The 20,293-nt window shown below is 45.9% G+C and overlaps 1 protein-coding gene across 1 annotated transcript in view; it reads left to right on the top strand.

Annotated features, from left to right (window-relative positions):
* Window positions 1-19,816, top strand: part of MAPK1 (mitogen-activated protein kinase 1) — a 111,794-nt gene extending 91,978 nt beyond the window's left edge. The window contains exons 7-9 of the mRNA XM_012508172.2: window positions 5,844-5,953; window positions 9,864-9,989; window positions 15,860-19,816. Coding sequence (XP_012363626.2) covers window positions 5,844-5,953; window positions 9,864-9,980 — 227 coding nt within the window. The 3' untranslated portion in view covers window positions 9,981-9,989; window positions 15,860-19,816. The remainder of the gene's footprint in view (window positions 1-5,843; window positions 5,954-9,863; window positions 9,990-15,859) is intronic.
* Window positions 19,817-20,293: the final 477 nt, after the last annotated feature.

The following is a 20,293-nucleotide window of genomic DNA, read 5'->3' on the forward strand; positions in this document are numbered from 1 at the left end:
TGGGCACAACCAGCAGGTGATCCTGAGAGTGAAGGAAGATAAGGAATTCTATTTTCTCCTCCCACCCCCCCTTTTTTTTTCCTGAAGAGACAGGGTTCTCCCTCTGTTGCCCAGGCTGGAAGGCTGGAGTGCAGTGGCACAATCACAGCTCACTGCAGCCTTGAACTCCTGGGCTTGGGCAAGCACCATGCCTGGCTAATTGAAATAAATAAATTTTGTAGAGATGGGGTCTTGCTATGTTTCCCAGTTCTGTCTTGAACTAATGGGCTCAAGGGATCCTCCTGCCACTACCACACCCAGACCCCGCCCCCCCCCCCTTTTTTTTTTTGAGATGGAATCTCACTCTGTCGCCCAGGCTGGAGTGCAGTGGCGAGATCTCGGCTCACTGCAAGCTCCACCTCCCGGGTTCACGCCGTTCTCCTGCCTCAGCTTCCAGAGTAGCTGGGACTACAGGTGCCCCACCACTATGCCCAGCTAATTTTTTGTATTTTTTAGTAGAGACAGGGTTTCACCGTGTTAGCCCGGATGGTCTCGATCTACTGACCTCATGATCCACCCACCTCAGCCTCCCAAAGTGCTGGGATTACAGGTGTGAGCCATCGCTCCTGGCCCCCACTTTTTTTTTTTAATTAAAAAATGCAATTTCTATAAGAAGTCTGTCTCCATTTCTCAGATAACCTAATGTATGAAAAGCTTGCAGACTTTGTTATTACCCATATAGATACATACATTGATTTTAAATGGAATCATAGGCTATATATTATTTTATTACCTACACAGACTTGGATTTATTGATCTACAGCTTGGTCACCGTCAGCTCAAGATAGCTTTGGGAGGTATTTAACCTGTGGTCTTTCAAATCATGCAAGAGATTGAAAAGATAGAAGAATGAGATTGTGGCTGGGTGCAGTCACTCACACCTGTAATCCCAGCACTTTGGGAGGCCAGGGCGCGTGGATCACTTGAGCCCAGGAGTTTGACACCAGCCTGAGCAACATGGCGAAACCCCATCTCTGCCAAAAATACAAAAATAAGCCTGATGTGGTGATACACACCTGTAATCCCAGCTACTCAGGAGGCTGAAGTAGGAGGATCGCTTGAATCCGGGAGGCAGAGATTACAGTGATCCGAGATCAGGCCACTGGATTCCATCCTGGGCAATAAAGTGAGACCCTGTCTCAAAAAAAAATAGAAGAAGAAGAAGAGTGAGATTGTGAGAAGTCGGAGAACACAAACCTTCAGACAGAGATGGAATAGAGACAAAGAAAAGAAACTAGCGCCATGTGATACCACAGAAGCAGAAGATGGCGTTTTGAGAAAGTAGGCATGCACAGCAGTGTCCATGCAGCAGAGAGGTCTAGCAAGATACAGATTGGAAAATGTGGGTTGATTTTCCAATGAGGGCTTGTTGGTGACCATGCAAGAGGAGTTGAAACACTGAGTGGAAGTGGGAAGTTTGAAATGGAAAGTGGAGACAGAAACAACTGGTCCACATGAGGGGAAGGGGTTGTGGACCAGGCCACAAGTTGGGGAGAATTGGCTTTGAGTAGAGAGAGGATATCTTTCTTGGCATTGTCAGTAAGGATGTGGGTGAATCTGGCTAGGAGGGAATTCTGGGAAGATCACTCTTGGGCGCCTCAGTTTTCTCTGTAGCACCCTCAAGAAGATATGCTGAGAGTAATGAGGGTCAGTTAGCGAGAAGGTCATGATTCAAGCCGTGCAAGTTGGGTGAAATCTGAGAGTAGAGGAGGTGACTGACCAGGGCTTTGCAGAAGCTGTTGAGGGCCTTGATGAGACTGAAAATCTTGAGTTTTTGTAGCACAATAGTTACTGATAGTGTGCTCCTTAAACATCTGAGATCCCCGGGATCCTTTCAGGGTGTCCACAAGGTTAAAGCTGTTTTAATAATCCTCTTAAGGAGTTACTCACACTGCTCTCTATGTTGCCATCAGCACTTGTAGTACAGGAGCAATGGTGAGCAGAGCCCCCAGCACCACAGCCAGGTCAAGGCAGTGGAACTGGAGAGGTTACTGAGCTCTGCACTGCCACACCCCCACAGCTCAAAACCAGTGCCAGTAAAAAGTACTCACCGTATTAAATCCATCCTTAATACATTCTTCACAATGTCTGTGTGACAAACACATATAGCATTTCCGCTGCATACCGAATGCAGTGGTTTTCTCAGGGAAAAGCACACATGTAACTATTTGAGCTATGAGCAGAATTAACTGGTTTTTAAATCGACCCTCAGTAGTTTTTATGAGTATAAAGAGTTTCTGAGATCAGAAAGTTTGAGAAGCACTGTCGCACTGGCACACTTTTCACAGTTCAGTCTTTTCTCTGGCCCTGCACAGAAACATGAGTTGAGGATGGAAGTGACAAGTTGCAGCATTGTTTCAGGGTCAGAGTTTCACGAGGCAGGCAAGATGGACACGAAGAGGCACTGTGGAGAGTCAGTCGACTGTTTTCCCCAGGTCCAGGACAGGGCAAGAAGGAAAAAAGGATGGATTAGAAGAAAGAGTTGGAATCAGGTTGTTATATACTATTTGAAGTTAAAGAGAAGGGCCAGGCTGGCCAGGCACGGTGGCTCACACCTGTAATCCCAGCACTTTGGGAGGCCAAGGAGGGTGGATCACGAGGTCAGGAGTTTGAGAACACCCTGGCCAACATGGTGAAACCCCGTCTCTACTAAAAATACAAAAAATTAGCCTGGCATGGTGGCAAGCACCTGTAATCCCAGCTACTCGGGAGGCTGAGGCTGGAGAATCGCTTGAACCCAGGAGGTGGAGGTTGCAGTGAGCCGAGATGGCGCCACTGCACTCCAGCCTGGGCAACAGAGCAAGACTCCATTTCAAAAAAAAAAAAAAAAAAAGGCTGGGCATGGTGGCTCACACCTGTAATCCCCGCTCTCAGGGAGGCAAGAGGCGGGAGGATAGCTTGAGCCCAGGAGTTCGAGACCTGCCTGGGCAATATAGCGAGACCCCGTTCTCCAGAAAAAGGGAAGAAGAAAAAAAAAGAGAAGGGCCAGGCACAGTGGCTCACGCCTGTAATCTCAGCACTTTGGGAGGCTTAGGCAGGAGGATTGCTTGAGCCCAGGAGTTCAACACCAGCCTGGGCAACATAGTGACTCCCCATCTCTACAAAAAAATTAATTTAAAAAAATTAGCTGGGTGTGGTAACATGTGCCTGTAGTACCAGCTACTCGAGAGGCTGAGGCAGGAGGATTGCTTGAGCCCAGGAGTTCAAGGCTGCAGTAAGCTATGATCATGCCACTGCACTCCAGCCTGGGCCATAGAACAAAATCCAAACTCTGTTTTAAAAAACACAGAAAGAGAAAATGTGGCATTTTGGAAGGCGCTAGGGAAAGTCAGGATTTGTGGTCAGGTGTAACACTCGCCTCAAAGGGACTTCCAGTCTTTCAGGGGAAATAAAACCTGTATCCAAGTAAGCATCCACACAGGCAGCCATGATTCACACCATCTGAGTGTTACCAATGGATGCCCACGTGGTGTGGGAGGAGGGAGTCTGGACACTCTTGACTGTGGGATCCGCACCTGCCAGCTGCTTCCCAGTTCTCCTCTTCTCCTTCTGTAGCTATGAATAATGTAGAAATAGCACTTGCAGTAAAAGAAGGCTGGAGATCTAGCTACTTTTCAAGTAGCAAATCTTTTTTTAAAAAGCTGTCTTCCTTTGAAATTTATGCCTGGAGGTTTAAGGGCCTAGAATTTATTTAACTTGAAGGAACTAACGGATCTGTTTTAGAAATGCTTAAGCTGCAAAACATTCAGTTGGCTTGGAGTGCCTCTCTACTTAATACTAACAAGTTTGAGTAGGACCCTACTGCCCCCAATGGTTTAGAAGTAATACTGTTAGAATCTTATTGTGGTCCAGGCCTCCTGGACTTTTCTTAGCACAGACAGTGTCTAACTGGGTGAAAAGCCAAATGACTTAATCTAGTTTCAAGAAAGTCCTTGAGAAAATGTCTGTGAGTTCTACGTGGGGAGGGCTGGTTGAGAGCAGGAAGCAAAGTGGGATTTATTACCTATGTAATAGACCACAGGAATTTATTTTTTATTTATTTATTTTTTTGAGACGGAGTCTCACTCTGTCGCCCAGGCTGGAGTGCAGTGGCGCGATCTCGGCTCACTGCAAGCTCCACCTCTCGGGTTCACGCCATTCTCCTGCCTCAGCCTCCCGAGTAGCTGGGACTACAGGCACCCGCCACCACGCCTGGCTAATTTTTTTCTTGCATTATTAATAGAGACGGGGTTTCACCGTGTTAGCCAGGATGGTCTCTATCTCCTGACCTTGTGATCTGCCTGCCTTGGCCTCCCAAAGTGCTGGGATTATAGGCGTGAGCCCCCATGCCCAGCCAACCACAGGAATCTTAAGATTCAGCAAGGGTTGTGTGTCTTGTACACATATCTACAAGTGTTCCTTGGAAGTAGGATTTGAACCAGAGATGCCTGGGTTCTTGACCATCATGCTGCTGCTTTGTCCTGACCCTTGAGAGGGCCACTTCCTAAACCTAGCCAGTTTGTGTGCCCACAGACCCAGGGTCACAGCTGCAGGCATGACCACCTCTTCTACTGCGCAGACACTCCTTCAGTCACAGCAAAACCAGTCTGGATTCTCTATTCTGAAAAGTTATCTAGGCTATAAAACAAAATATCATTATTCCATAATTTCCTAAAGTGCACTTGTATGTATTGAAAAGATTATAGATAGAAACATACATAACTTTTAAATGTTTTCTATGCAGAATTTCTCATTATGTCCAGCATGTGGTTTACCATGTTTATCATCTCCTGTTGTCTTAAGGTCAGGGGTTGCAACAAGGGAGGTCAAAATTGGGGGCCGGGGCTAAGCACAAATACACACCCACAGCCCTTCAGTGACCTCAGGCGGCAAGATGCCTCCCACCTCCCCCCAACACCCAAGCAATCCCTTTGGAAGGTCTACTGACTGTTCTTAAGGGTTAGAAAACATTTTCTTACTAAATAGTGAAAACTTACTTCTTGAAAGTAGTGGCTAGAAGTGATTCCTTAAACTGATCATGAGTATTAAATTGTACCAAATTTTATGTGATTGTTTTATCATTCTAGGAATAGTGAGAAGGGATATACAATTAAATTTTAAAATGTTTTAAGAAGAAATAATGATATTTTATCATTCTACTTTGAGGGCTTAATAGTATGTGCTAATTTGCAGATGGATGAAGTTGACCTTTGCCTACAAATAACCTAAAAAGAAATTATCATTGCCGGCCGGGCACCATAGCTCATGCCTGTAATCCCAGCACTTTGGGAGGCCGAGGCGGGCAGATCATGAGGTTAGGAGATCGAGACCATCCTGGCTAACACAGTGAAACCCCATCTCTACTAAAAATACAAAAAATTAGCTGGGCGTGGTGGCGGGCACCTGTAGTCCCAGGTACTCCAGAGGCTGAGGCAGGAGAATGGCGTGAACCTGGGAGGCGGAGCTTGCGGTTAGCCGAGATCGCGCCACTGCACTCCAGCCTAGGCGACAGAGCCAGACTCCGTCTCAAAAAAAAAAAAAAAAAAAAAAAGATCATTGTCAGAAAAGACGCTTCATTAAGTAGTGCCAGTGTTTTTGTTTTGTTTTTGTTTTTGTTTGCGGTCTGCAATTGTCAGATGGTCGGTCCCTACGTTCACAGTCTCAGGAGGCTTGGAGATATAGTCAGCACCCTTTGTGCTGGCTGCTCTCTCCATAGTCATGCTTAGCTCAGTTGTTTTGTGGGTAAGTTTACTTAAACAGGAAATTGAAGTATTTCTGTGACTACTCCTTCTGCTCTCACTACTGCAAAACCTTTCTCTTTCCAGCTCTGGACTTACTGGACAAAATGTTGACATTCAACCCACACAAGAGGATTGAAGTAGAACAGGCTCTGGCCCACCCATATCTGGAGCAGTATTACGACCCGAGTGACGAGGTAAGAGCTCATGTTCCTGGCTGCTGCTTCAGGGACATAGATCAGCCAGCAGTGGACCAACCATATCTTGCTTAGATTTTCCTAAGATGTATCTGGTGCCATACCTGGTTCTTCCAACAAGCCCACCTTTGCCTTGAGGACAAGTGCTGTGGGGCACAGCTTGAAACCTCCTCCCCCATAACTCTGTCTATCTCAGAAGACTTCCTCCAGGCCACCTGCAATTGGGAAGGGGCGGGGAAAACGCATGTATAAAGGGGACACCTGCACCAGTGTGGAGCACAGAGAGGGCATGGGTCTGAGACTGGAGGCCATTGTCATGGTGTGACAGGAAGAGACACCTGAAGCGAAGTGCTGGCCCTGAGGATGGCCAGGATGGAGAGGAGGTGGGCGGCCTGCTGACAGGGACAGCACACAGAGTGGGGAGGGAAGTCAACCTGGCCAGTTTCCACTGTGGCTTGGCGACTCCGTGTCAGGTGTGCTATTCCCTAGAGACAAGGACACGAGAGCCTGTTGTAAGAAGTGATGAGGCCAGAGTGGATATGGCAGCTCTTCAGAGCAGGCGGGGCATTCAAGTAGAAGATGCTGCATGTCATGTTCTCCCCAAGACAGTCCTAGTGCCTTGGCTCTCTGGTTCCTCTGGGGTTCAGTTTCAACTTTATTCTCTGGAGGATAACAAAGAAAAATGCAATATGAACCAAAAGTTTCGATTGTTCTAGTTGAGGCTCATATGCACAGAGAATAGTCTTTACCCTCCTGTTTTTGAAAGAATCAGTTTTCCCTTCCACATCCATCTCCGTACCTCCAGCAACAAGTGAGGCAGCTTGTGAAATACCTACAACGCTGGCCGGGCGAGGTGGCTCACGCTTGTAATCCCAGCACTTTGGGAGGCCGAGGCGGGCAGATCACGAGGTCAGGAGATCGAGACCATGGTGAAACCCTGTCTCTGCTAAAAATACAAAAAATTAGCCGGGCGTGGTGGCGGGCGCCTGTAGTCCCAGCTACTCGGGAGGCTGAGGCAGGAGAATGGTGTGAACCTGGGAGGCGGAGCTTGCAGTGAGCCGAGATTGCGCCACTGCACTCCAGCCTGGGTGACAGAGCAAGACTCCGTCTCAAAAAAAAAAAAAAAAAAAGAAAAAAGAAAAAAAAGAAATACCTACAACGTAACCAGTAACACAGAATAGGTGATAATACAGGTTTGGGGCTCTTATAAGCTTAGTGGGCTGGAGATTTCCCAGGCTTCTGAGTCCAAATCAGCTGGCTGGGGTGGTGGATGATGCGTGTAGGACACCTTCTGTGATCCTAGATGCATAGCCCTCCTTCGGGCTGAGCTATTTATTCTTCTGGACATGAGTCCTTCTCCCCTTTCAGATGGCCAAAGCTTAGTGCAGAGTTTGGGGTCTGTGCTTCCTCCCCTAAAGGCCTCGTGAGGATTACATGGGTGAGACGTGAGAATCTAGGCATTCGCTGATTGACAGCTGGTATCATCATCAGCTTAGTTCTGTAACATTGCATTAGTTCATGGGCATTTAAAAATCAAAATGTGGCCAGGTATGGTGGCTCACACCTGTAGTCCCAGCTATTCAGAAGGCTGAGGTGGGAAGATCGCTTGAGCCTAGGAGATCGAGGTTTCAGTGAGCTGTGATCACACCAGTGCACTCCAGCCTGGGTGACAGAGCAAAACTCTTTCTCTAAAAAATAATCATTGTTTGTCACTGAGTGTGTATGGGGTTCTTTGATCTAAATAGGCAGTTTATATTTTACTTAAATAGCTTTCTGGAGTATGGTTAAAAATTAAAATGGGGGCTGGGTGCAGTGGCTCACGCCTGTAATCCCAACACTTTGGGAGGCCGAGGCAGGCGGATCACTTGAGGTCAGGAGTTCGAGACCAGCCTAGCCAACATGGGGAAACCCTGTCTCTACTAAAAATACAAAAATAGCTGGACGTCGTAGTGCGTGTTTGTAATCCCAGCTACTCTGGAGGCTGAGGCATAAGAATCGCTTGAACCCGGGAGGCGGAGGTTGCATGGAGCCGAGATCATGCCACTGCACACCAGCCTGGGCAATAGAATGAGACTCAGTCTCAAAAAAAAAAATGGGGCCAGGTGTGGTGGCTCACACTTGTAATCCCAGCACTTTGGGAGGCCAAGGTGGGTGGATCACCTGAGGTTAGGAGTACGAGACCAGCCTGGCCAACATGGTGAAACCCCGTCTCTACTAAAAATACAAAAAATAGCCGAGTGTAATGGCAGGCGCCTATAATCCCAGCTATTCCGGAGGCTAAGGCAGGAGAATCGTTTGAACCCAAGAGGCAGAGGTTGCAGTGAGCCAGGATCGTACCACTGCACTCCAGCCTGGGCAACAAAGCGAGGTTTTGTATCAAAAAAGAAAATGAAAAGAAAACTTGTAAGAAAATACAAGAGAGATTTTTTTCATACTACAAAGATGTAGCTCTATAATATTGTTACAGTTACTAACATTTTGGAGTATTTCCTTCTCAGTGTTATATTTATCTAAATTTTAAAAATAAAATAGTTTTCATTCTCTTGACACAACATAGGCATTTTCCTATTAATCTTCTTTGCAGCTTAATTTTTTTTTCTTTTTTGAGATTAAGTCTTGCTCTGTCACCAGGCCAGGCTGGAGTACAGTGGTATGATCTCAGCTCACTGCAACCTCCACCTCCCAGGTTCAAGCAATTCTTCTTCCTCAGCCTCCCGAGTAGCTGGGACTACAAGCACACACCACCACACCCAGCTAATTTTTGTATTTTTAGTAGAGATGGAGTTTCACTATGTTGGCCAGGATGGTCTCGATCTCTTGACCTCATGATCTACCTGCCTCGGTCTCCCAAAGTGCTGGGATTACAGGTGTGAGCCACCGTGCCTGGCCAGTTTTTTTTTTTTTGTTTTTTGTTTTTTGTTTTTTTCTTTAAGACGGAATCTTGCTCTGTTGTCCTGGCCGGAGTGCAGTGGCGCAATCTTGGCTCACTACAACCTCTGCCTTCTGGGTTCAAGCAATTCTCCTTCCTCAGCCTCCCAAGTAGCTGGGACCACAGGGGCCTGCCACCATGCCTAGCTAATTTTTGTGTATTTTTAGTAGAGATGGAGTTTCACTATGTTGGTCAGACTGGTCTCATGATCCGCCCACCTTGGCCTCCCAAAGTGTTGGGATTACAGGTGTGAGCCACTGTGCCTGGCCTTGCAGCTTAATTTTTAACAGCTCTAAGATGTTTTTTCATATAAAGATACCATGATTTATTTAATGAAATGCATGTATTTTAGTATTATGGGTGTTGATTAGATAAACGTACCACCACCCCCACAGCAACACATTTCTCTTATTTCAACATTCACTGCCTTAAAACATTTAAAAATTATTCTGGGATTTGTGGTAAGTTCAGAAAAGCACTTTAAACAGATTCAGTTGCTCCCAGTCTAAGTGCTTATGAGACCTTCAGGAGCGTGGGCACAACTCTTAGTCTCACTCTGTCACCCAGACTGGAGTGCAGTGGCACGATCTCAGCTCACTGCAACCTCTGCCTCCTGGGTTCAAGCGATTCTCCTGCCTCAGCCTCCTGAGTAGCTGAGATAACAGGCGTGGACCACCACACTCGGCTAATTTTTTGTATTTTTGGTAGTGACGGGGTTTTACCATATTGGGCCAGGCTGGTCTCGAACTCCTGACCTCAAGTGATCCGCCCGCCTCAGCCTCCCAAAGTGCTGGGATTACAGGTGTGAGCCACTGCGCCCAGCCTGAGCCACCACACCCGGCCAGCAACTCTTAAGTTTTTATGAGACGTCAGTCCTGTTGTATAAATTCAGAATCTGAACAGTGGTCATTTTATGAATCAGTAAATTACTGCCTTACCCATAACAACTTTGACTGTTAAATGTTTTGTTTTCTCTGAAAGCCCATCGCCGAAGCACCATTCAAGTTTGACATGGAATTGGATGACTTGCCTAAGGAAAAGCTCAAAGAACTAATTTTTGAAGAGACTGCTAGATTCCAGCCAGGATACAGATCTTAAATTTGTCAGGTACCTGGAGCTTTAATACAGTGAACTCTAGCAAGGGAGGCACTGCCTTTTGTTTCTAGAATATTATGTTTCTCAAGGTCCATTATTTTGTATTCTTTTCCAAGCTCCTTATTGAAAGGTATTTTTTAAATTTAGAATTAAAAATTATTTAGAAAGTTACATATATTCTTTTAGGAATCTCTCTCTTGTTTATTAGAAACTCCAAGTACCTCCTTTACTCTCAAGGGTAGTGAATGTGATTATTTGGAAGCAACTTTTTCATATTCTAGATTGTTCATCTTTGGGTTCTCATCCATTCCTTACTGCCTGTCCAGAGCAGTTTCACAGTTACATGAGCATCTCTCTGGAAAGGGTTTGCCTCAGGACTCCCTTCCTCCCATGGAAAGCAGAGCCACCAGTTAAATAGATTTAGTGTTAAGAGTCCTCTGTGCCTGCCCCTTCAGAAACTCCTAGCTGGGACCTGGTTCTACAGTTGATGTCACATGCAAGGGGCCCAGACCCTGTTACCGTTTCAGACTAGCAGTGTAGGCTGGAGAGCTGGAGAAACTTCATCCAGGAGATGGAGGCTGGGCTGGCCTGTCAGAGGGATTTACATGGGCCTGCACAGAAGCTACATGTGCTTAGGTCATAAGGGGAGGTGAACAATGTGACAATATTGGTAGATTTTAAAAATTGAGCAGGCCCAACGCAATGGCTCATGCCTATAATCCCAGCACTTTGAGAGGCTGAGGGGAGAGGATCGTTTGAATCTCAGAGTCCAAGGCTGCAGTGAACTATGATTGTATCACTGCACTCCATCCTGGGTGAACCCTGGCTCAAAAAAAAAAAAAAAGTATACAGGAAAAGAATGCAAATCTTGATTTTAGAGAGTATGTGACAAGAGGAGAGAGAACTGGACTTGTGTTTAGAACTCTGTAGAAAGGAGCAGTGAATAAAGAATTGGGAACCAAAGCAGAAGCAGTTGCTGGGGAGATGCTTTGGACAGAACCGGGTTGCAGTTACAGGCGTCCATTCCCCGTCACTAAGAACAAAGAACCAAGTAGACAAGAGCTGAGGACTGACATGACCAACTCAGCCTCCAAGCAGATAGCCCTGAAAGCCAGGCAGGGCAACATAGCAGGGAATTGGTAGGGAATAGACACTAGTAGTTTGGGGGCTGGAAAATGGTGTTTTCAAAAGTCTGACATCAAAGCAGGAGGGGTTGAAATGAGGGAAGACTGGGTAGGAGATCAGCTAAGAACAAATGCCTGGTCTTCCATACCAAAGGGGCCGTAGCCTTGGACTAGAAATGAAGTGGGGAGAAGCGGCAAATTCAAGAGAAGGAGGAAAGGCAAAGTCTGAAAGACTCCCAAGTTTTCTAAACCCACCAACTTGGGGGAGGCAGGGCTGCTGGCACTGTTAAGCCCTCACTTAGCCTGCTGTTAACACCAGACGCACCCCAAAAGATGATCTCTCAAACCCAAGGGAAGTGTTGTGGAGTCACGCGAACAGGATGTGCAGTGGACTGCTAGCCATAAGCCCTGCGGAGTGACTGAGAAAGAAGTCTGTTATCAGCAGGGGCCTGAGCTGGTTCATGTCTTCTGTTGCCCCATACACATGTGGCTCTCCAGTGGAGGAGGTGTTAGCCACAGTGATTTGCACAATCACTCACTGACAGAAAGCTGGGCCCCAGGATCCAACCATTTTCACACCTGCAGTCCCCACAGAGCTTCCTTCCTGGCTCCTCTGTGAGGTGCTCACAGTGGAGCAATTGTCTCTGTTTCTCAAGAGTCTGTCCTTCTCCCTCCGTGAGGCTCCAGGACACACTCCCAGTGTCTGTACAAGGTCAGATTAACTAGACCTTGGTCAGCCCGCTGCCTGTTTTTGTAAATGGAATCGCACAGGGCCTTGCATTTGCTCACAGGTTACCTTTGCTGCCTTTCCTCTACAGCAGCGGAGTGGGGTAGTCATAACAGACCTGGATGCCCTGCGAGGCCTGAGAGGTTCACTCTCTTGCCCTTTACAGAACCTAGAAGATTGAGCTGAGCAACTAATGTTGCTTTTCTTCCTTCACAATTCCTTTCACAGTCATTTTCCCTCAGCCAGGTGGTGGCCTGTGAGCATCTCATCTTTTCTGTCGCTTCAGGTCAGGCAGCAGTGCTGCCTGCTTAGTCTGCGTTAGACACCAAGAACAAGCGGAGCAAGCAGGACCTAAACACAGCCTCAGAGGGGACCACGTAGTAGGGGAGAAAGACACACACACACAGCTGTGCACATTTTTAGTATAAAAGAGCTTCTGGGGTTGACGTGATAATTTGTTTTTCATCATTTAATCAGCATTGAGCACTTCGTTTTGCCAGTTAGGAAGGGAGCAAAGATGAATAAAACCCAGGCTTTGCTTTCCAGCGCCTCTTAGCAGGAAATGTAAACAACAAGAAGCGTACAGAGTCCCAGAGGTGGACATAGGCATGGTGGGCCCCAGAGAGTAGGGCAGACATTAAAGCCTTGCAGAGTGTGGCCGACTGAAGGCAATTGTGCTGCAGCTGAAACCTGACAGTTGGGTTCTTTGCTGGTTGGGAAGGGGCACAGCTGTGTAGAACCTGGAAGGTGGACATGCCAGACAGCTGTGCAAGAGGGGGGCTGCAGAGAAAGAGGCCAGCCCAGGCTGTGGCCCTTGCTTCCCCAGGAGGCCAGCTCTCCCTCACAGATAGCTGCCTGACCTGAACCAGTGGCTCAGGTGACTCTGGCAGCAGTAAGGATGCAGGAGGACCTCTGAGAGCAGGGACTTGGGGGACAACTGGCCAGACCACTGGAGAGACAGGCAGCACCACAGGCACAAGGATGGCAAGACAGAGGCAGGGTTGCTTCTGGGGCCACAGGACGCAGTTACTGGCAGAACGCCTCCTGAAGCCAGCCTTGCAAGGCAGGGGACCAGTATCCCTGTCAGGTCCACCACCACTCTGAGAGTCCCGGCGTGGCAAGGACAGTCACCTCTGTGTGTTGTTCATTTGCTCCAGACACAGAAGACACACAGATGCTCCCTATGTGCTTATAGCATGATTTTTTTCCCCAACATTCTTTTAGTGACAGTTTTCAACTATTCTGCAAAGTTGAAGGAATTTAGACACCCATATTCCCACCACCTAGATTACGCAGTTAACATTAACATCTTACTTCTTTTCTCATAGATCTGTCCATCTGTTCCTCTATCCACCCATCAACCCATCTCATTTTATCCATTTATTGCAAAGGAAGTTGCCAGCATCTAGACTGACTTACAATTTAATCATCTAGAATATCACATGAATCCAGGGGAAGCTGGGGCTGGGTTGGCTGATTAAACTATGGGATAGGTTCTTTCATAAACATTTCATTTTGGTGATCACAACAGAATTTTGGGAAGTCAGCATGCATCCATGTTTGTAATTGAGGAAACTGAAGACAGGAGCCTTTGAGCACTTTGCTCAAAATTGTACATCAAGTGGCAAAACTAGGCAGAGAATCCAGGTATTTTGGACCTAGAATGCCATTTTCTTGAAATGTTTGCCAGCATGAAACAGTGGCAGGCTGCGCACTGCCTGTGATTAGCCTTGTTCCCTGGGAAAGGTCTCAGGACTCATTCACAATACTAAGGAGCATTGTCTCTGAGTTTCCAGCCCACACACCGGAGATCAGGAGCTCTAAATTGGAGACCTCAGGAGGTAAAGGTGTAATAAAACATGGGAACACTGGGAGGGCACAGCTGACCGTTTGGCTGCATCAGGAAAGGCCTAGAAACATACACCCCAGGACCACAGAGCACAGCTGTGGGGCCCCTTTGGTAAAGGAAGCAATCAAGTGATACTTGTAGTGGTCGCCGAAAGGTCTTAAGGGTCAAATTATATTCATTGTATTTTGCTTAAGGGGGTCAGTTTTAGAAATGTTTCCATGGGCAAGTTTAAAAGCTGAACATGCCTACTACCTGTGACAAGCCTCATTCCTACCCAGCTCATGTCCTCAGTCCCTGTGAGGCGGGTGAAGGTAGAGATCAGTGCTCAACTTCCTTCTTCATCTGCCTGATTGTGAATTTTCTCAGGTGGATTGATCACTAGGGGCATGAACCGCATTTCCCTTTGGTTTATTGAAGATGAAAGCATTTTAGGGCAGCTTTAACTTCCTGCCAACCCATAGGTTTGGCTGCAGTTCACCTCTACGTAAAAGAGACCACTTCTCCCTCTTAGCCCATCTCCAAGTCCACAGTTTGGTTATAGTTAGCCCATTCTTCTTGCCCCAACTCCTGAGTGGCAGATAAAAACCACAGCTCTGAAAGTGCTCTGTGAAATAGCAAGTGATACTCTGCTAGATTTTCATGCTGGAAAACATTTCACACCAATGAGAATCTCCAAAGGGGAAGAGTGTTTTGTTTGCATTTTGAGACACTTGGTTGCCCCACTGGCCTCCTCCACCAGGCTTCTTCATCTGAACCACAGAATGCAGAACATGATTTGAGTGGCAGTTTTCACTTTTAAGGATGGGACAGGCTGGGTACAGTGTCTCATGCCTGTAATCCCAGCACTTTGGGAGGCCTAGGTGAGTGGATCATTTGAGGTCAGGAGTTTGAAACCAGCCTGGCCCATATGATGAAACCCTGCCTCTACTAAAAATACAAAAATTAGCTGGATGTAGTAGCGGGTGCCTCTAGTCCCAGCTACTCGGGAGGCTGCAGCAGGAGAACTGCTTGAACCTGGGAGGCGGAGGTTGCAGTGAGCTGAAATTGCACCACTGCACTCCAGCCTGGGCAACAGAGTGAGACTCTGTCTCAAAAAAAAAAAAAAGGGGGGATGGGACAAAGTGATCGATAGCTGGGAGTGAAGTTCACTCATTACTTACAGTGGAGGCCAGGAGGCAGTGGCTCTGCAGGTGTGGCTGCTCTGTGCCCACCCCTAGCAATCTGTTCTAGCAAGCCCTCCAGGGGCTTTCCAGGCTAGCATCTGAGAACTACTAGCCTGTAAACAGTTGGAGTAGATTTGGTTTGGAATAGAATTTCTCCAAGTAAAAGTAGAGACATTGGAAAAACAGGGAAAGCGTGCTGCTCATGCCTTCCTGGTGTGATGCTCCAGGTCGGCCCCGGCTGGGCATAGAGTGAGGGAAATGCTTCCTTTCAGGGCGCTGGTTCAGAGGCCTCGTGGGAACCTGTCAGATCACCTCTGACCTGCATGATCAGCACCTCTCCTGCCCGTGGGAACCAGTCACAGCTCCTTGCCTTTCCAAAACCCCAGCCCATTATCCTCACTCACACTTCCCACCAGGACTGTTTTGCCCTCAATCAAAGAAGATGTGAGCATTATTAGCAATGCACTGTCCCCTGCCTGTACAGTTAACTCTGTCCTAGCTGGTCATTTAGAGAGACTTGCTAAGAATAGGAGGTGGCAGAAGACCCTTTTGCATAAAGATGTATTATTTTACAAAGGCCCTTAAACTCTAATTTTGACCATGGAGTAGTGTTGGATATCTTAGTATATGTGCTGCTGAAGGAAGCACTAGTGTTGGATATCTTACGGTAAATAAAGGGCATCTTGGGAACACTGCAGTCGGCATAGGCTGGGGGGTGGCGTCTTTCCTATGAGTGTTGTGGAAACCACCTCAGAACTGTCTGAGAGGAGGTGTCTATGGAGTGAGGGCTAACCCTGGCCCCTTCAGAACTGCCATGTGTTATCCTTGCCCAAGGGTGTCCAAAGAAATGGCCATTTTGCAGGAGTCTTTTTTCTCTTTTCTATTTTCATAATGCTACTGCTGCTGCTGCTGTTTTAATGTGGTTCATTCTTGTCACTTTTGTGTTTTGTGATGCTGATGACGATGCTGTTTTTTACATGGCTCACTCTTAACTCAGTGGTCTGTTTGTGTTTCTATAGGACAAGGGCTCAGAGGACTGGACGTGCTCAGACATCGGTATTCTTCTTCCCAGTTCTTGACCCCTGGTCCTGTCTCCAGCCCGTCTTGGCTTATCCACTTTGACTCCTTTGAGCCGTTTGGAGGGGCGGTTTCTGGTAGTTGTGGCTTTTATGCTTTCAAAGAATTTCTTCAGTCCAGAGAATTCCTCCTGGCAGCCCTGTGTGTGTCACCCATTGGTGACCTGCGGCAGTATGTACTTCAGTGCACCTACCGCTTACTGTTGCTTTAGTCACTAATCGCTTTCTGGTTTGAAAGATGCAGTGGTTCCTCCCTCTCCTGAATCCTTTTCTACATGATGCCCTGCTGACCATGCAGCCACACCAGAGAGAGATTCTTCCCCAATTGGCTCTAGTCACTGGCATCTCACTTTATGATAGGGAAGGCTACTACCTAGGGCACTTTAAGTCAGTGACAGCCCCTTATTTGCACTTCACCTTTTGACCATAACTGTTTGCCCAGAGCAGGAGCATGTGGAAATACCTTGGCTGATGTCGCAGCTTTCAGCAGGTGCTCCCATCTCGGGAATCCTTGGGGAGCACTTGTCCACGTCTTTTCTCATATCATGGTAGTCACTAACATATATAAGGTATGTGCTATTGGCCCAGCTTTTAGAAAATGCAGTCATTTTTCTAAATAAAAAGGAAGTACTGCACCCAGCAGTGTCACTGTGTAGACTTACTGTGGTCACTTGTACCGTATAGAGGTGTAACACTTGCCAAGAAGCATTATGTGCAGTACTTAATGTTTGTAAGACTTACAAAAAAAGATTTAAAGTGGCAGCTTCACTTGACATTTGGTGAGAGAAGTCCAAAGGTTGCAGTGCTGAGCTGTGGGCGATTTCTGGGGATGTCCCAGGGTGGAACTCCATATGCTGGTGCACATACGCCCTTGAGCTACTTCAAATGTGCGTGTTTCAGTAACCATGTTCCATGCCTGAGGATTTAGCAGAGAGGAACACTGCGTCTTAAAATGAGAAAGTATACAATTCTTTTTCCTTCTATAGCATGTCAGCATCTCAAGTTCATTTTTCAACCTACAATATAACAATTTGTAATAAAGCCTCCATGAGCTCATGACATGAAGCACTGTTCTGTCCTCAAGTACTCAAATATTTCTGATACTGCTGAGTCAGACCATCAGAAAAAGCTAGCACTAACTCGTGTTTGGAGCTCTATCCATATTTTACTGATCTCTTTAAGTATTTGTTCCTGCCACTGTGTACTGTAGAGTTGACTCGGTGTTCTGTCCCAGTGCGGTGCCTCCTCTTGACTTCCCCACTGCTCTCTGTGGTGAGAAATTTGCCTTGTTCAATAATTACTGTACCCTCGCATGACTGTTACAGCTTTCTGTGCAGAGATGACTGTCCAAGTGCCACATGCCTACGATTGAAATGAAAACTCTATTGTTACCTCTGAGTTGTGTTCCACGGAAAATGCTATCCAGCAGATCATTTAGGAAAAATAATTCTTAATTCTATTTTTAGCTTTTCATTTCTCAGCTGTCTTTTTTTCTTGTTTGATTTTTGACAGCAATGGAGAATGGGTTATATAAAGACTGCCTGCTAATATGAACAGAAATGCATTTGTAATTCATGAAAATAAATGTACATCTTCTATCTTCACATTCATGTTAAGATTCAGTGTTGCTTTCCTCTGGATCAGCGTGTCTGAATGGACAGTCAGGTTCAGGTTGTGCTGAACACAGAAATGCTCACAGGCCTCACTCTGCCACCCAGGCACTGGCCCAGCACTTGGATTTACATACGATGAGTTAGAAAGGTACTTCTGTAGGGTCCTTTTTACCTCTGCTCGGCAGAGAATCAATTCTGTCATGTTCCTTTATTCACAATCTTAGGTCTTAAATATTCTGTCAAACCCTAACAAAGAAGCCCCAACATCTCAGGTTGGATTCCCTGGTTCTCTCTAAAGAGGGCCTGCCCGTGTGCCCCAGAGCTGCTGCTGCTGGGCACAGCCAAGAGTTGGGAAGGGCCGCCCCGCAGTACGTAGTCCTCACCACCCAGCCCAGGGTGCTCACGCTCACCAGTCCTGTGGCTGAGGAAGGATAGCTGGCTCATCCTCAGAAAACAGAACCACATCTCTATTCTTGCCCTGAAATACGACGCTTTTCACTTGCGTGCTCAGAGCTGCCATCGGAAGGTCCACACAGCATTGACAGGACACGGAAATTTGACTGTTACGTGATAACACTGATAAGTCAGTTTTCATTTTTAAAAAAACATTGACAGTTTTATTACTCTTGTTTCTTTTTAAGTGGAAAGTTACTATTATGAGGTTAATTTGCAATCATCTTCTAAATAGAAAACCATAGCCTTGGCTACTAACATCTGGAGACTGTGAGCTCCTTCCCATTCCCCTTCCTGGTACTGTGGAATCAGATTGGCATGAAACCACTAACTTCATTCTAGAATCATTGTAGCCGTAAGTTGTGTGCTTCTTATTAATCATGCCAAACATAATGTAACAGGGCAGAGAATGGTCCTAACCAAGGTACCTATGAAAAGCGCTAGCTATCATGTGTAGTAGATGCATCATTTTGGCTCTTCTTACATTTGTAAAAATGTACAGATTAGGTCATCTTAATTCATATTAGTGACACTGAACAGCACCTTCACTATGAGTCTGTTCAAATAAGCTTTCAGACTAATAGCTTTTTTGGTGTCTAAAATGTAAGCAAAAAATTCCTGTTGAAACATTCCAGTCCTTTCATTTAGTATAAAAGAAATACTGAACAAGCCAGTGGGATGGATTTAAAAGAACTAATCCTGAGGACTCTGTCCTGACACAGGTCCTCGAAGCTAGCAGAGATAGGCAGACATTGTGGCATCTGGGTAGAAGAATACTGTATTCTGTGTGCAGTGCACAGTGCCTGGTGTGTGCACACTCATTCCTTCTGCTCTTGGGCACAGGCAGTGGGTGTAGAGGTAACCGGTAGCTTTGAGAAGCTACATGTGGCTCACCAGTGGTTTTCTCTAAGGAATCACAAAGGTAAACTACCCACACCGCATGCCACGTAATATTTCAGCCATTCAGAGGAGACTGTTTTCTCTTTATTTGCTTATATGTTAATATGGTTTTTAAATTGGTAACTTTTATATAGTATGGTAACAGTATGTTAATACACACACACGCACACATGCTTTGGGTCTTTCCATAATACTTTTATATTTGTAAATCAATGTTTTGGAGCAATCCCAAGTTTAAGGGAAATATTTTTGTAAATGTAATGGTTTTGAAAATCTGAGCAATCCTTTTGCTTATACATTTTTAAAGCATTTGTGCTTTAAAATTGTTATGCTGGTGTTTGAAACATGATACTCCTGTAGTGCAGATGAGAAGCTATAACAGTGAATATGTGGTTTCTCTTACGTCATCCACCTTGACATGATGGGTCAGAAACAAATGGAAATCCAGAGCAAGTCCTCCAGGGTTGCACCAGGTTTACCTAAAGCTTGTTGCCTTTTTTTGTGCTGTTTATCCGTGTAGAGCACTCAAGAAAGTTCTGAAACTGCTTTGTATCTGCTTTGTACTGTTGGTGCCTTCTTGGTATTGTACCCCAAAATTCTGCATAGATTATTTAGTATAATGGTAAGTTAAAAAATGTTAAAGGAAGATTTTATTAAGAATCTGAATGTTTATTCATTATATTGTTACAATTTAACATTAACATTTATTTGTGGTATTTGTGATTTGGTTAATCTGTATAAAAATTGTAAGTAGAAAGGTTTATATTTCATCTTAATTCTTTTGATGTTGTAAACGTACTTTTTAAAAGATGGATTATTTGAATGTTTATGGCACCTGACTTGTAAAAAAAAAAACTACAAAAAAATCCTTAGAATCATTAAATTGTGTCCCTGTATTACCAAAATAACACAGCACTGTGCATGTATAGTTTAATTGCAGTTTCATCTGTGAAAGCGTGAAATTGTCTAGTCCTTCATTATGTTCCCCAGATGTCTTCCAGATTTCTCTGCATGTGGTAACTTGTGTTAGGGCTGTGAGCTGTTCCTCGAGTTGAATGGGGATGTCAGTGCTCCTAGGGTTCTCCAGGTGGTTCTTCAGACCTTCACCTATGGGGGGAGATAGGCGGTGCCCACGCCCATCTCCTCATCCTCTTGAACTTCTGCAGCCCCACTGCTGGGCAGACATCCTGGGTAACCCCTTTTTTCAGAGCAAGAAGTCATAAAGATAGGGGTTCTTGGACATTTGGTTCTTATCAATATTGGGCATTATGCAATGACTTATTTACAAAACAAAGATACTGGAAAATGTTTTGGATGTGGTGTTGTGGAAAGATCACAGGCCTTGGACCCATCCAGCTGGGTTCAGAACTACCCCCTGCTTACAACTGCAGCTGGCTGTGTTGTCATTCTA

The sequence above is a fragment of the Nomascus leucogenys genome, chromosome 7b (assembly GCF_006542625.1).
Source record: "Nomascus leucogenys isolate Asia chromosome 7b, Asia_NLE_v1, whole genome shotgun sequence".
Taxonomy (NCBI): domain Eukaryota; kingdom Metazoa; phylum Chordata; class Mammalia; order Primates; family Hylobatidae; genus Nomascus; species Nomascus leucogenys.